Source organism: Equus asinus, chromosome 9, assembly GCF_041296235.1.
Source record: "Equus asinus isolate D_3611 breed Donkey chromosome 9, EquAss-T2T_v2, whole genome shotgun sequence".
Classification (NCBI taxonomy): domain Eukaryota; kingdom Metazoa; phylum Chordata; class Mammalia; order Perissodactyla; family Equidae; genus Equus; species Equus asinus.
Genome location: NC_091798.1, coordinates 92,826,379 through 92,842,677, shown reverse-complemented (window position 1 = coordinate 92,842,677; position 16,299 = coordinate 92,826,379). Strand labels below are relative to the sequence as shown.

At 39.8% G+C, this 16,299-nt stretch overlaps 2 protein-coding genes across 7 annotated transcripts in view; one reads left to right on the top strand and one right to left on the bottom strand.

The window, feature by feature from the left end:
- HEXB (hexosaminidase subunit beta) overlaps window positions 1–9,258 on the top strand; it is a 33,238-nt gene extending 23,980 nt beyond the window's left edge. For both annotated transcript variants that reach the window (XM_014830052.3, XM_070517946.1), the window contains 9 exons: window positions 642–743; window positions 2,858–2,987; window positions 3,957–4,137; window positions 4,709–4,795; window positions 6,002–6,074; window positions 7,097–7,271; window positions 8,319–8,409; window positions 8,566–8,670; window positions 9,066–9,258. In XM_014830052.3, coding sequence (XP_014685538.1) covers window positions 642–743; window positions 2,858–2,987; window positions 3,957–4,137; window positions 4,709–4,795; window positions 6,002–6,074; window positions 7,097–7,271; window positions 8,319–8,409; window positions 8,566–8,670; window positions 9,066–9,126 — 1,005 coding nt within the window. In that variant the 3' untranslated portion in view covers window positions 9,127–9,258. The remainder of the gene's footprint in view (window positions 1–641; window positions 744–2,857; window positions 2,988–3,956; window positions 4,138–4,708; window positions 4,796–6,001; window positions 6,075–7,096; window positions 7,272–8,318; window positions 8,410–8,565; window positions 8,671–9,065) is intronic.
- The window catches only part of GFM2 (GTP dependent ribosome recycling factor mitochondrial 2), a 55,865-nt gene continuing 48,795 nt past the window's right edge, over window positions 9,230–16,299 (bottom strand). The window contains exons 20-22 of one of the 5 annotated variants that reach the window (XR_011506049.1): window positions 14,481–14,543; window positions 12,776–12,958; window positions 9,230–12,138 (exon numbers count right to left, since the gene is read on the bottom strand). Coding sequence is in view for 2 of the 5 variants with exons in the window: in XM_014830051.3 (XP_014685537.2) it covers window positions 12,010–12,138; window positions 12,776–12,958 (312 nt within the window). In the remaining 3 variants the exon portion in view is untranslated. Of the gene's footprint in view, window positions 12,139–12,775; window positions 12,959–13,356; window positions 13,447–14,480; window positions 14,544–16,299 lie in introns of those variants that run through there. The other 4 variants (XR_011506051.1, XR_011506050.1, XM_014830051.3 and 1 more) reach the window with 4 other exon arrangements.

Sequence of the window (16,299 nt, the reverse complement as noted above, 5' to 3'; positions counted from 1 at the left end):
CTTCAGCCCTGAAGGAGAAGGTAGGTTTTAAGTTTCAGTTATCTGGTAGAGCAAATCTCATTATTTTTTATCTTTTTTAAATAGTCTGTTTCTATTTTAGATAAATATTATATTGTCTGTTCCTCCGGAGTATACATAAAATCAATGTGTCAGTTTCCCTCAAAATTTCTGAGATTTTGATGGAAATTGTATTGAATTTGTAACGAACTTCTTTCATTTCTAAGGAAGGGTTGGCATTCAAATCTCTGAATTGTGGGAAGTATGAGCTATGGTACTTAAGTGGATGCCCCATTTTTCCTCTGCTCCATTCCCAAACACAGAAGTAGAAGGCAAGAACTGTTTTCCATTCTTGACCGACCCCTAAATACTTACTGGGAATTTCCAAGCTTGCTCCCTTCCCACAGAGCAAAGTTATAGCTCACTGCTTAGGATAAACACGAATTCTGTATAGGCTTTTTGAAAGGTCACGTGCCATGCAAAGTATGTAAGATAAATAATTTATACTTCTTCCACCTTCTTTCTTTGCTGAAAAAAAGTTTTAAAAGGAAGCCGGCACACTGGAACCATCCTGAATGTAGCTATGTGCGTTGGATCGTGTCTTATGGCTGTGGTGTATAATTTGTTAACGTGTCTGCTTGCAGGATGCCATGGCTTTTAACAAGTTTAATGTTCTTCACTGGCACATAGTTGACGACCAGTCTTTCCCTTATCAGAGCATCGCCTTCCCCCAGTTAAGTAATAAAGTGAGTAACTTATGTCATTGTAGTCTGTCTACAAATATTTTTGGTATAGTTTCATTGGAAGTTTGTAGCTTAAATGTTTCTTCTTATGGATAGAATTAAAGTGTAAAAATTAGATGTTTGTGGTTTCAAGTTTTTTTTGATACTCTGTGGCTTAGCATTTTAGATCCATAAAACTGTTCTGTTTTCATAATTATGTTACTACAAATGTAAACAATCTAGGGGTTATACCAATAACATTTTAAAAACTAATGAATGTAGGAGACCTGAAGCATTCATGATTAATGTAAGGTTAAGTAATTCTATTTACCAAGTAGTCCAACTGTCTATTTGTTGTAAACAGAACTGTTTTGAGTTCTGTAAATGACGGTATCTTTTTTTCTATGAAGAGCTACACGGAGTAGGCAACTTTAGAGATGAGAGCTCCTTCTTAGAAAATAATGGCAGTCTCAGATAGAAGTGTCCAAATTGACCGTACACACCAGTGGGGCTGGAAGCGAGCCTCAGTATCGCCTGGCTTGGTCCCCCTGTGATATGGGGACAGTCCCTAAGCTCGAGAGCAGCCATGTGCCTCATGCAAAGTTGCAGTTAGGAAGGGGCAGAGCCAGGACTCAGTTTCACCCTCAGCCACAACGCCAGAGCTTTCTCCAGTGTCACGATGTAGGGTGGGCTGAAACACAGCCGCACTCCTGATCCTGTTTGCCTGTGGAGCATTTCAAACATATACAGAAGTAGAATCATTTAATACCTTCCATGTCCTCAGCACCCACCTTTAATAATCTTGTATCACCTATATTCCCCTCACCATTATTTTGAAGCAAATCCCGGACACACTATCTCATTTGTAAAAAGGCCTGTTTAAAACTAAATAACCATAATACATGATCACAGCAAAAAAATAACAATAATCCAGATAGCTAGTTGTTATTCATGTTTCCCCAAGTGCCTGTTCCTTTTTTGTTTTTTAAATCTTATTTGCATTGAGATGCAAATAAGGTCCGTATGTTGTAATCAGTTTTAGATTAAGAGAATTTTAAGTTTAAGAGAATTATCTCTTTTTTCTTTTTATTTATTTTTGTTGAAGAAACTACATCATTTGTCCGGTAGTTTCCCAGAGTCTGGGTTTTGCTAATTGCATTCCCATAGTGTCAATTATCATGTTCTTCTGTCACCCAGATTTACTGTCAACCGGTAGTTTGATCTAGTCTTGATTAGATATAAATTTGACAGTGGGGGTGGGACAGTAGGAGTTTCTAGGAGTTAAGCATTTATATTTATTGATATATTTATACCTTGAGAAATGTACTACAGTAACACCTTTAGTGGACCTTTAGTGACAACCAATATCGAGTTCTAATTTTTTAAGTGACCTATAAAGGGACTCAGGGTAATCTTAAAAAAAATGAGGTCACTTATCAGAGCAGCTCTGCAGAATTTTTTTTTTAGATTTTTTATTTTTTTTCCTTTTTCTCCCCAAAGCCCCCTGGTACATAGTTGTACATTCTTCACTGTGGGTCCTTCTAGTTGTGGCATGTGGGACGCTGCCTCAGCCTGGCTTGACGAGCAGTGCCATGTCCGCGCCCAGGATTCAAACCAATGAAACACTGGGCCGCCTGCAGCAGAGCACGCGAACTTAACCACTCGGCCACAGGGCCAGCCCTGGGAATTTTTTAAGCTGATAATCATTAAGGTGACTTTGAAAGACAACAGCTAAGCTTTGTATTAATGTGTGAATTTTGATTCTAAAACTGACAAGGGCAGTGTTTCAGAGTTTTCACTTCAGAGTCAAACATTTTATTTCGGTTTTGTTGTGTGGTTACCTGAGGTTGAAATAACACAATGGTAGGGGTTCCTGAAGCAAGAGGCACTGGTAGACAGAGACAATTCTATCAGTAAATCTAGAATTAACCCAAAGTGTGCTGAGAGCTTATTGAGAAGATAAGGTAAACAAATAATTTATTTAAATGAGTCATCCAACATCACATAGGACTACTTAATACACTGTGACACTGGGGAAAATCACCTATCAGGTATCAAAGTGAAAACAGAACTGTTAACAATTTCCAGGACCAAATCCACTTAGTACATTTTAATTTTGATAAATGTGGCTTTTATAGGGAAGCTATTCCTTGTCTCATGTTTATACACCCAATGATGTCCGTATAGTGATCGAATATGCCCGACTACGAGGGATTCGAGTCATACCAGAATTTGATACCCCTGGCCACGCACAGTCTTGGGGGAAAGGTAAGGAGTGTGTTCTATCAGTTGCCAAGAGTGAACATTTGAGGTCCTGCATCTCTTATTTTATGACTAGATGTTTGCTCATTTTGTTCTTACTTGTGATTTGCACAAAGGCAGCACTATTGACAGACATAATTCATGTAATTTTTTTGAGGATGAAATAATGAACGTGAAGCACATAGCACAGCAGCTAGCATTTATTACCGTTCAATAAATATTATTAGGGTAGACTTGGAGAATACTGGAAGTCAGTCTGGGGAGGCGCAATGCTGAGGGCCTCACGTGAGGAATACGAGTGAAAGTGAGGGGAGGAAGAGTGACATGATGGGAGCCACACTTCAGGAAAACCTATGTGAAAGGGACAGACTGGAAGGGGAAAGAGACTGAAGTCTTATTCCAGAATGGTAACAGTGAGAATGAATAGTGTACAGAACTGAGAGACATTCTGGAAGTGTAATCTCTAGAACCTGGCAACTGACTGACTCCGATAGGAGAGGGGAGAGGCAGAGACTAGGAGGATGGTGGCAGCCTTACCAGAACAGAAAACCAGAAGCCACAGAAGCAGCTTAGGGAACAGAACATTTGGTTTTTGTTAGATCATAGTTGAGGTAAGGCTAGGATATCTAATGATGTTCAGCAGGGAATTTGAAGTAGGGACTGAAGCTCTAGAAAAAGGACTGGGATAAGCTGAAGAGTTGGGAGTCATTAATACTCGAGATAATATCTGAAGTGGATAAACTCTCAGAGCCAGGCTGATGGAGAGGGAAGCAGGCACAGGGATAGGGTTCAGGAGACAATTTGCCCTCATCTTATTTGGAAGAAATTACGATAGTAACTCTTAGTAAACAAGCTTATCTTTTTCTGTATAAAATCTCTGATAGCTTCAACAAAATAATAGTATAATCATGTGCAAAGCCATGTCTTTGTGACTAAAATATTTCCGTAGAAAAGAATCTTCATGTTTTCTTTCAGGTCAGAAGGATCTTCTGACTCCATGTTACCATGGACATACGCAGTCTGGGACTTTTGGACCTATAAACCCTATTCTCAATACAACTTACAGTTTCCTGTCTAAATTTTTCAATGAAATTAGTACAGTGTTTCCAGATCATTTCATTCATTTGGGAGGAGATGAAGTGGAATTTCAATGTTGGTATGACAATTCTTTAAAACCCTTACTTCATCTTTTTTTAACCTTTGCATTTTAATTAGGTGTGCAGGTCTCCACACGAAAAGGGGAGATTTGGGTAGGACCTCTGCTCACGAGGTCTTCATTTGGCAACACAGCTGCTGAGACGGTGGATTTCTGTAGTATGTACATATAGGTGGTATGACAACGCATAAGCTTTTAGGAAGGAGAGTAAGATGCAAAAGAAAACGGAGACTTTTTAAAAGGCCATAGTGAATGAGCACAACTTTAGTGAAAGAGGGCAATGATTAAGTGGGGGAGGTTTTTCAAGTAAAAATCCTCTGCAAATAGCCTTAGATGGAGGAAAGAGGCGGGAGGTGGGGAAAGTCATTTTTACAGGAAATCAGCCTCTGGAAAAAATTATTTGCAATGGAAAACTAAGATTACTCATAATTAAATTTTTAGGCTTAATTTATTCCCTATAAGCTTTTAATAGTTTTAAATCTGCACAAATGACGTTAGGGGTATGTGCTACTTTTAGTAGACTTGGCATGTCAGACTTTTAATGAACTTTTAATCACTGTTTTTGTTTAAGGGAGTCCAATCCAGACATCCAAAAGTTCATGCAGCAAAAAGGGTTTGGCACAGATTTTAAAAAACTAGAAGTTTTCTATATTCAAAAGTAAGTTACTTGAAAACCTACTTCTGCTCTTATTTCATCAATGCTTTTTGTAAAAGTTTAGCTATTATTTAGTACTATTTTATTTTTTCATCGTCTCTCCACCCCTTGCCAAAGACAGATGTTGTATACTTTGTTATACAAAGTGTAGATGAAGTCATAAAGAAGGAAGCACTATCCACTGCTTTCTTTACATCGGTAACATGGTGACTCTAAGCCTTCTGCAGTCACTGTGGAAATACAGGACAGCAGTCATCTGTTCTCAGGACTCCGCTCAAAGCCCGGGCTCCCCTCCGAGTCTTCATCACCATCTAGCCCCTGGAATTCATTCCTTTTGTCAACTCCAGGAGCATTTCTTTTACTTTATACCTGTGCTGTTCCTGAAGGGAGCCATAGCCACGTGTGGCTGTTTGCATTAAAATTAAAATCAAAGAGAATTAAAAATTCAGTTTCTCAGTGACATTAGCCACATTTCAAGTGTTCAGTAGCTGGATGAGGCTAGTGGCTGCCATATTGGGAAGAGCATAAATAGACATTTCCGCCATTGCAGAAAGTTCTACTGGACAGTTCTGCCCTATACTAGGGATTGGTAACTTTTTCTGTAAAGGGCCAGACACTAAATATTTTAGGCTTTGTGGGCCACATATAGGTTGCATATTCTTATTTTTTAAAAAAACACTTTACAAACATAAACCCATTCTCAGCTCATGAGCAATACAGAAACAGACTTCAGGCTACAGTTTGCCAACCCCTGCACTGGGCAAGCCCAGATTCTAGCCTTTCCTGCTTAGCTTTTTGTGTGATACATTCTAATTTTTTCATCCTGCAGAGCACCTGGTATTTTCTAAATATCAGGAAATATTTGTGGACTGTCAGCAACTGTTGAATGTTATTAAGGTGATGTCACAGGCTAGATTACAGTTTCCTTTATTCTGATACCCAGGAAATGACTAGAGGTTGCTGTGCTGTTTCCACGTTTCCCTATGAGTTGCCACATCTTCCTCTCTCTGTGTCAGGTTCTGAGCCACGTGCTAGAAAGAAGGAACCACATGGGTCCCCACCCAGCTTTAGCTGGTTCTGCTATAATGCTGTGCACGTTATATTGAAAGGCACTTATCAACATTGCAATCCTTGGTAGGAAATGTGCATGCTTTTTAAACATATTAAGCTTGTGATCTGAAATAACTTTGTAATTTTTTTCAATGGTAGGCTTTTTAATATCATTTCAACCGTAAACAAGGGATCCATAGTGTGGCAAGAAGTTTTTGATAACAACATGAAGGTGAGAAGTTTGAAGACTGCATCTGATTCTGGTAATAGGAGAGACCTAATATTCTACTCCCTTGGATGGGAGCGGCCCTAAAGAAGCTTTCCCTGGCATCATGCGGAAATTACCTTACCTTCCCATTTAAACTGTTGTCAGGCAGCAGCTGTAGGCTGAGACCAGTGACAATGGTGTTTGTTTCTTTTTGTCCATTTATCTCATACTTTAAGTGCCTCCTCCTCATCTCTCCCCTCCTTCCCTGCTGTCTCGTTAGTAATCACAAATTGAGGTACTTCGAAGGAAGTGCTTGTTTTAGAAGAGCAGAACAAACATAAGAACAAATGAGTATTGCTACTAAAGTAGTTTTTTTTTTTGAGGAAGATCAGTCCTGAGCTAACTCCTACCCAATCCTCCTCTTTTTGCTGAGGAAGGCTGGCCCTGAGCTAACATCCGTGCCCATCTTCCTCTACTTTATATGTGGGATGCCTACCACTGCATAGCATGCCAAGCGGAGCCATGCCTGCACCCGGGATCCGAACTGGTGAACCCCAGGCTGCTGAGAAGCGGAACATGGGCACTTAACCGCTGCGCCACCGGGCGGGCCCCATAAAGTAGTTGTTTTAAGTAAAATTGTCCACATACACTTTATTTTAAATGGCATCTCTCTCTGACATAGTCAGAATGCTTTATTTTCCTTTGAGGCAACTAAGAATTTTCAAGTCCAGCTACTAGTACTACCTTTCCAGAAGGGCTGGTGACATCCTCACAGGCAGAAATGGGACTAAAGCCTTAGTTCATTACACCTATATGGGGTCATATATAGGCAAAAGTTGAATATCCAACCTTAAGGTTGAGGAAACTTCTAATTTTGAGTCTCTACAACCAGTAATATTTGGACTAACTAGAGGGAAAGGGGAAGGAAGAAAACATGTTTTTTCAAGGCTCTTAGAAAGTTATTTTGATAATGCCTTGGACTCTTAATTTCATCTCCTGTATTTGCTAGAACTAATGCTGTCTATTGCAACTTGTAACTCTGACAGCTCCAGCCGGGCGTAGTAGTTCAAGTGTGGAAATACGGGGACTATGCTAAGGAACAAAGCAGAGTCACAGCAGAAGGCTTCCCTGTGCTCCTTTCTGCCCCGTGGTACTTGGATTACATTAGTTACGGACAAGACTGGGTGAAGTACTATAACGTGGAACCTCTTGATTTTGATGGTAAGTGAAGCACCCATCAGTACCTGGATTTGCTCTACCCTCCCACTGGGAAATCCTTACCTACGTTATTACCCTCTAACCCTCCTCCCTTTTAGATTTGAGCCTTGATTTTGTATTTACTTAAAAAGAAAGGGCTCAGTATCATTTTAAACTTTGTAAAAGAAACCATAACCTTGCCTAAATAGAACTTCAAAAGTAGATTCCCTTAAATTTGGTCTCCATTTTCACTGTCTTGTTACTCACTCTCTACATTTTAAAGATGTTTGCACGACCCTTGTCTCTCCTCTTCTGAACTGCCTCCCCCGTAAGACACCCAGGCAAGGCTTGAATCCAGTCCAGTGGATTTCACGCTGTGCAGTCTTAGGGTTCTGAGGAGTAGGCGTCCTTGGGGAGGGGACAAAGGAGGCGATGTCTGAGTGGTGGAGCTTCAAGCTGTCAGATCTCCTTTATGAGGAAAAGTTCCTACTTTGTCCGGTTTTGTACACCAGACTTTATTATAAAATTTCCTTTGAGAAAAAGGATTTTGCTGTTAAAAGTTTCAAAACCATAAGTCTATTAGGAACTGACATCACTGTTTTCTCTAGAAAACATTCTGAGAATCAAAAAGTCACAATTACTGTAAAATAAAGCATTAGGTACTTAGTCTCTTTGTAAGTATGTCAAGAGGTAGATATGGAAAGCAGGAGTGGTGGTCACTAATTCCAACTTCTATTCCCAGCACACTATTCAGAGGCAACCAGGGGGGAAAATGCTTCTGGAGTCCAAATAAGTTTGCAAAAAAACCAAATAAAATGGTACCTTTAATACTAGCCCACCACATTAGCTGACATATGCTAATAAGCACTGTGTGAACCACGGGGTCGGGGTGGGAATAAAGTGTGCCACTTTTTTTGGGGCCACAACCATGAACATCTCCCAGGGTCCTGCTGACTATAGCAGAGAAATGCTGTCCTAGGATAAACACAGAAGAAGAAATCAGTATCGCCTCTGTATACAAGCCTTGAGCTGCGACTGCTTAACTTCTATCAATTCAATGATTTGATGTAGGTACTTCAAAACAGAAAACACTTGTCATTGGTGGAGAAGCTTGTCTATGGGGAGAATATGTGGATGCAACTAACCTCACTCCAAGATTATGGTATGGAATTTAATGACATTTGAATTAAGATGCCTTAGCTTTCCTTCTCCATCCAAGTAGGAAAGCACTAGGAATTTCCGCAAGCATGTGATTTAGATATTACTTTAAGAAAATATGAATTTAAACTGCTTGGGCGGACATGTGGTTTAAATTTAGGCCTCGGGCAAGTGCTGTTGGTGAGAGACTCTGGAGTCGTCAAGATGTCAGAAGCTCACAGGATGCCTACAAGAGACTAACAGTTCACCGCTGCAGAATGGTCAGGTAAGACAAGGATCTCTGTTTCAAGCTAGCAAGCTAGGATACTATTAAGTCCTGGGTGATCTTTAACCTTATTTAGTGTTAGCTAGATTCTTGCATTTTTTTTTGGCTACAAATAGAAATGCATGTCACCTAAGAAGTAATGATTTAATTGGGAGCTATTTTTTGTAGGAAGACAATACCACCTATTAAGGAGAAGATATATTTGGACTCAAAACTGTTTTATAAATATATTAAATTTTGGTGTAACTTACAACTCCATCCTGAATCACTTTAACAATCTTTTTTAAATAACGTAATGGTTGAGTGGTTCTGATTTAAGCTATTAAGTTCTTTAAGATGGAGATGAGTGATAGCAAACGAAAACAGCTTTTATGCCTACTGTATCTGTTCTACAGACGCGGAGTAGCAGCAGAACCTCTTTTTACTGGATATTGTAACCATGAGGACAGAGTGTAAAAGCGAGCCGAAACAAAGAAGAAAAACGGGAGGGGAAAAAAGCCCGCGGCAATCTGTACTACAGTCAACTTGATTTTGAAATCATGTAAAGTAAGATTTGGTATATAAATAAAATCTTTTTATTGATTGAAACTCTATCTTATTATACATTACTCTCTTGTGAAAGAAGCTTCAGAAACACTTGTGATATTCCAAAGGGCTGAGTCTTTACTGCTGAGAGTGATAATTTCGTAGATACACAGTATAGGTCAGGTACATTAACTCAACGTCAGAGCGCACTTCTCATTACAGGCAGACATCAGAGATACTACAGGTTTGATTCCAGACCACCACAGTAAAGCAAGTCACCCAGTACATATGTTTACACTATACTGTAGTCTATTAAGTATACAATAGCATTGTGTCTAAAAAGACAATGTACATACTTAAAAAAATACTTTATTGCTAAAAAAAGCTAACCATCATCTGAGCCATCAGCGAGTCATAGTCCTTTTGCTGGTGGAGGGTCTTGTGAAAAAGTGCAGTGTTTGCAAAGCACAATAGTGAGGTGTGCCTGTATATAAAGTCATACACACACTGAACAGGGTAACAAGGTAAAGTGAATACATATATTGGGAAGCAGGAATCCTTAGAAGAGACAGATTCTCAATTACAAAATGAAAATATGTTGCTTTGACAGTAACTAGATGATGCTCCCAAGAAAGCTGATAGTAAAGACAAGACAGTAATTAATAACCAAGACCAGTTTCAGGATATTGTAAAAAAAAAACAAACTTAAAGCCAAAAGTGAAAAACAAGATCTTATGCTGAAAGAAAGAAAGAAGGAATTAATGGATGAATGTAATCATTTAAAAGAAAGAGGGCATCTGTCTGAAATGAGAAAGCAGAAAGAGGCAGCTGTCGAAGTTGAGACAATTGCAAAAAGAAGTGGCCGACACCCTCAGAAAGCAGTCTGCGTCAGAGGCTCCACCAAAGGCTGCATCATGTTATCATCATAATTTATAAGATGAGACACAGGATTTAAAGAAATGTGGTCAAATCAGAAGGCAGCTGTAAGAAGCCCAGGACTGACACACAGAGGCTGTAAGACGTGCTGAGAAGATGCACAATCCCACGCAAAGCTTGAAATCGAAAATGCAGTTTCAAGTCAAAAGCTGCACTCAAAGAGCAAGCAGGCAAAACGGAACAGCTTCAGAAAAAGCTATTAGATACAAGTTAGTTTGAGGATAAAAAGGAACAATTAAATTGATTGAGTAAAAACCATCTCTGGAATACAGTCTGGATCGAGAAATGAAGAGAAATGGTGAACTAGAAAAAGGTTACTGGATTGAAATAACTCTTAAAAATGACAAGAGGGGGGCTGGCCCAGTGGTGTAGTTGGTTAAGTTTGTGTTTGTGTGCTCTGCTTCGGCAGCCCAGGGTTCGTATCCCAGGTGTGGATCTACACACTACTCATCAAGCCATGTTGTGGTGGCATCCCACATATAAAATAGAGGAAGACTGGCACAGACGTTAGCTCAGGGACAATCTTTCTCAAGCAAAAAGAAGAAGATTCGCAACAGATGTTAACTCAGAGCCAATCTTCCTCACCAAAAAAAAAAAAAAAAAAAGACGACAAGAAGGAAGTTAAATGAAAATGGAGAGCATAGCTCCCATGGAGATTTAAAAACCAATCAAATTGAAATGGATATTCAGAGTAATGCTAAAACATAGTACTGATGCTCTTACAGCAAAACTGGAAACTGCATCTTCAAAATGTGTACGTCTGGCTGCAGAGAATCAAGTTCTTTGATAGGATTATCCATGAAAGCAAAAGTGAAAAACTAGACAAAAATAAAAAGAAGCTGGATCAAGAAGTAGTAAATCTCAAAAGTCATACAGAAATGAAGATGGTAGAACATGGTCAAGCAGAACAGTATAAATGAGAGACTGAAGAAAGCAAGACAGTAGAAAAATTAAAAGAAGTCAATCTATTACTGACATAAGCAGCTGCTCAAGAAAACTCAGAGCAGTTAAGAGAGAATAATAATGCTTCAATAAGAAGTCACATGGAGCTCAAAATTAAAGATCTGGAATCTGAACTCTCCAAAATGAAAATTTCTCAAGAAGATTCTAATAAAACATTGGAAACTTATAAGCAACTCTATCTAGAAGAATTAAAAGTTGTACATCATTGGCAAATAAACTAAAGAGACTAAGAAGAGGCTGGCAGAGAGCAGAACCAAACTCCTGGAGACACAGCAGAACAGATCTTTACCCAGCACTGACTACGAGGCCAGTCCTGGGACCACTTGTGCTGGGAATCGTAATAGCAGTTCAGTGCTCAGCAGGAATCTTGGCCCCAAGGGAAAACCGAGCGAGTCCTACCTCAAGACCGCGGCCTCCAAATAACAGCATGGAGACGCACTGTACCAAGAGACGGCAGGAGGTGGGAAACGTCTAACCAGAGAACCAGAGAAAGATGCTGCAGAATTGGAATCTGAATTCTGTAGAGCTTCTCTAGGATCCACTGATGAGTCAAATCTAACTCAAGATCTACTTTTGAGAGCATCACAAGAATATGTACAGATTTTGAAGAAAAATTATATGATCTAAAAGATAAATAGTAAAACTTTATTTAATGGGCTGTTTACACAGCATTTTAATTGTTTCCCCTTAAATATAAGACATGTGAAAATCTTTATTAAAGGGAAATATTTTTGTATCAAAAAAAATAAAGTAGAATGGACAGTTCCAGTGCTGTCAGTTTAAGTTACATCTTTCATCTAGTTCTTTGCACTGAAACAGTAATGTATTTGTCCAATAAATAAAGCAATAAAAATTGTTCTTACTGAAACAAAGCAGGTAAGTGCTCCTGAATTTCTCCCCAAGGACCTCGAGCCCTTAGGTGAAGCCTCTTCTCTGGCTCAGCAGCGTGCTCTGGTCTTGAGGATTCATGGCTTGATAATTAGCCAGTTCTAAGGCAAAAGTAGCTGAGCCTGACGTTAGCGTTCGAAGCACAGTTGAATAGCCCTAATCAAAATAACAGAAGTCAGTTATCTCATCAAATTTCAGCCCAAGCTTTGCTTCCTGCTGCTTATCTTTGGATCGTTATCAGGAAAGGTGGTGATGTTACTCATGTCACTTAACCATATCACCTTCTTCAAATGGATCATTTAACCATTTTTCAGGAAAAAACGATAGAAATATTGTGGAAAACAGAAAACAGAGTAATGTGGGTAAGCTTCCGATGCTCTCCCTGGTCCCAGCGTGTGTTATGATCACTCTGCCCTTATACTGCTCTGCCGGCGCTCAGGCCTGTCCTCGACAGAAGAGGCTGGCAGGGAGGACACTTGCCTGAAACTGCAATAGTGCAGGGAGGCCAAGTGCTGGGAAGGGAACAATGGTCATACAGGCTGGTGCCACATCTTGGTACAGCACACCTCAACCTCTGTGGGGGCCTGGAAACGACCCCTGTGCTGCTGTAATCCCATGGATTCCCCCAATAATTTAAATCCAAAGTCCTAACAGCTCCCAAGGGTTGAAACTTAACAGTCATCCCATAAATCAAAGCCCTGATGCTTCTTTCAGGTGCACTGATGGTTTCTTTTCGCTCAGCATATATATTCCCTGTAAAAGGATATGTACTTTTCAGTCACAAAGCACCTACCATGATTTCTGCTAATGGAACAAATCCAATAACAACTTTGTTGTTCTGACGAGTCTGGATTTCCTGAATGTTGCCTCTTCTTTGTGCCAGATCTGCCAGGACAGGGCTGAGGTAATCTTTCGTCACTGTAACCTCAAGACCCATCAAGGGCTCTAAAACTTGCTTGTCGGCTTTCTTCAGAGCCTGAAGAAATGAAAGAATGTGAACCTCTCTTCCAAAAATCAAATTTCCACCGAAAAAAGAGGAAGATAATACTGAAATACTGCCCACACTCTTAAGCCGAGAGCTCTAGCAAAGACATAGCCTACTTTAACTCTCTCTAAAGACAAAGATATAGATATAGATGTAACATTTATATTATATGTTATAAATAACAATTTATATGTAAGATGTGCTGATAACATCTTACAAAACTCAGAAACTTCAATATTTGCTTGTCCACGTGTGACAGTGCTGAGATCGCTGTGGGTGTGCTGCGAGGGGTGCTTAGTAAAGCCTGGTTACACGGAGCACTTGTGAACACGTGCCCAGAGACACGGCCAAAGAAAATGGTTTTCCCCTTTCAGTCGAAGACTTAGTTCTTCCTATTTGAACCTGTTTTGTTCCTGATGTCTCCAGTTACAGTCCATGGCACACGTCAGGGCAGTCAAGGAGGGAAGTAAAGGGGAGAGCTAAAAAAAGATAAATTTAACACTATAAGGTGGTAGAAACACATCCTCTATTTAAAATAAACGGATTGTTATCTCTTCAGAATTTTAGGCTTCAAAGGCCAAGAAGAACAAGCACATAAAGAAAAGAACGCGGAAGCCGAAAAAAGCTAAACTAGCATAGGGCGAGTAGGAGTGGAAGAAAACTGGGGGAGGAGCAGCAATGTAAAGAAAACTTATTGGTCCCTGTCAGACACCGTCTTTAATGGTATTGTTACATCAGACAAATTGGTAAGTGGGTTTTGGATGGTGTTTGCAAGCACCATATGCACTGGTGGTTTGATTTTAAAAGCCATCTTACTCCTCCAGCCTGCCAGAGTTCAAAAGTAACAGAACAACTTCCTAGAGAGTCTAAACCTCTGCTTGGTCAGCAGGGCGGCTGTAATAAACTTAGATTCAGCAATGGAAACCAAGCAAATAAGAGCTGGGGCTCTGGAACGTGCCCTCGCCTTTGGCTGATCATTTTTCTGTTCCCACCCACTGCTCACTTCTCATTAGTACTAAGCCTTAGATGGTGACTTGATCATTGCCTCTATTGTCAAGAAATGGTTCCAGGCCTCTAACTCTTTGTCCCTGATTCCTCACCTCTTCCTCCTTCTCCCCTGCCCCTTACCCTCACAATTATGAAAAATGGCCAGATTAGTAAAATCAAGAGTATATTCTCTTTATCACGTAAATTTCAAAAAACAGCACACATGGTAAAACATAATCTCTCAGTTCTTCATAGCTGATTAAGCTTTTAAAACCACTATCAGCTGAAATGACTCATCTATATACAGAAAATGTATCTAATAGTCCTTCCTGAACGAAAACATTAAGAAATGTGACAGCAGCACCCAACTTTATAGCCTCTGTATTTTTGTAGTTCTTACCGAGAGCTTTGTGCCACTTCACATGTCTTTCAAAACAAAATAACAGAGTGGGAGAAGGTAAAAACTAAGGAAAATGCCACAATTAAGGAATTTAGTTGTAAATTCTTTGTCTCTAACCAGACATACCGTGCTCATGGGTCTGTCCTTAGTCCTCTTTTCTCTTCACAATCTCTTCCTTGGCAACATCGCCTAATTGCAAAAACAACTATGTAGCTTCCTCAAGAAGTTTTAACTCTACCCAGCCCATGGTCTCTGAGTGTGCCAGCCCTGTGCTCTGTCTGCCTGCTTTGGCATAGTGTGTGAATGTCCTACAGCAACCCAGTATGTCCCAAACTGAGCTCGTCATTTCCTTTCCCACTCTTGCCTGCTCTTTCTGTGAGGGTGTCACTAGTCTTCAGTCCACCTGGACATGCGGCTGCGACTTGCTTTTCTCCAGGTAAGCTGTAAGATGTCCCTCCCCAGGGCCGGTATCTTACTGCAGACCTCAGCCATTCCCTGACCTAGCTCTCTTCCCTGTGCCAATCCCTCCTGCATTCTAAGGATTATTCTGCCCTCTTGAAAAACTTTAAATTATCCACCACTGTTCTCAAAACTAACCTCAAAGTCCTAAATGTGGTTTTTAAAGGTTTCTCTACAGCCTGACACTGTTTTACTTTTCCCATACTGTTTTTCACTACTCTCCAGCCTTCGTCTACGCTACACTACAGCTGAGGGACTCTTTAATCTCCCTGACTGGAACGCCGCCCACTGTGCCCAAATCCTCCAAATCATCATAGCTCAAACATTAACTTCTTTGTAAAAACCCTGCCCAATTCTTATGGTTCTCTGTCTGTTCTGTCTAATATTTTGGCTGTTTGGCTGTATTTAATTCCCTTCTAAACCATAAGCTCCTTTAGGTCAAGAAAAACGTATGCATCCTATCTGTGTCCATCTCAGTGCTCGGTGTGCTGCAAACACAACACGATGGCTCAATAAATACAGGAAGAATCATTAACTTCTCATAAGCGGAGGGCAGCTGGCCCCCAGATGAAGCTTAACAAGTGCGGGCGTACTTCCATTAGGAGTATTTCATTTAAAGTAATGAATTAACACTAAAGATTAAATGGAAGCCGCCATAAAGTTAATTCTAGTTCTCTAGTATGGTCCTAACAAAAAAGGCTAACCAACTCAGAAATACTTAGAGATTTTAATTTTAGAAGGCATATTAGATTTTGAAGGACTGGCCAATATACTAGCTTGGGGTTAATTTAGAAACATTATATCCTCTTTCAGGCTACCATTATTTCAATGGTAACTAAAACCAATTTGAGGAGAAACTTTAAAAATTACTGGAAAGTAAATGTTCTCAACAATTTAATAGTGACTACTTTACAGGTGATATTTCTAACTATACACTTAGGCAAACAGTATTTAAATAATTTTTTTTTTTAAAGATTTTATTTTTCCTTTTTCTCCCAAAGTCCCCCGGTACATAGTTGTGTACTCTTAGCTGTGGCTCCTTCTAGCTGTGGCATGTGGGACGCCATCTCAGCATGGCCTGATGAATGGCGCCATGTCCGCGCCAGGATTTGAACCAGCGAAACCCTGGGCCGCCAAAGTAGAGTGCACGAACTTAAACACTCGGCCATGGGGCCGGCCCCTTAAATAATTTTTTTTAAAGCATTTTTTTTAAATCAAAAAACTTTTTAAGAGGTATGAATTTGAACTCATGAAAGAGACATTAACTTCAGCTTTTTAAAGTCAGGGGGTTAGGGTATTTAAATTCACTTTACAATTATGGATTCAAATAAGACTATGGAAAATCAGGTCCCAAAATCAGTCCAAAATATTAGAAAATGGTTTTTTTGTTTGTTTGTTTTTAATTTTTTTTAAACATTTTATTTTATGCCTTTCTCTCCCCAAAGCCCCCCAGTACATAGTTGTATATTCTCAGTTTTAGGTCCTT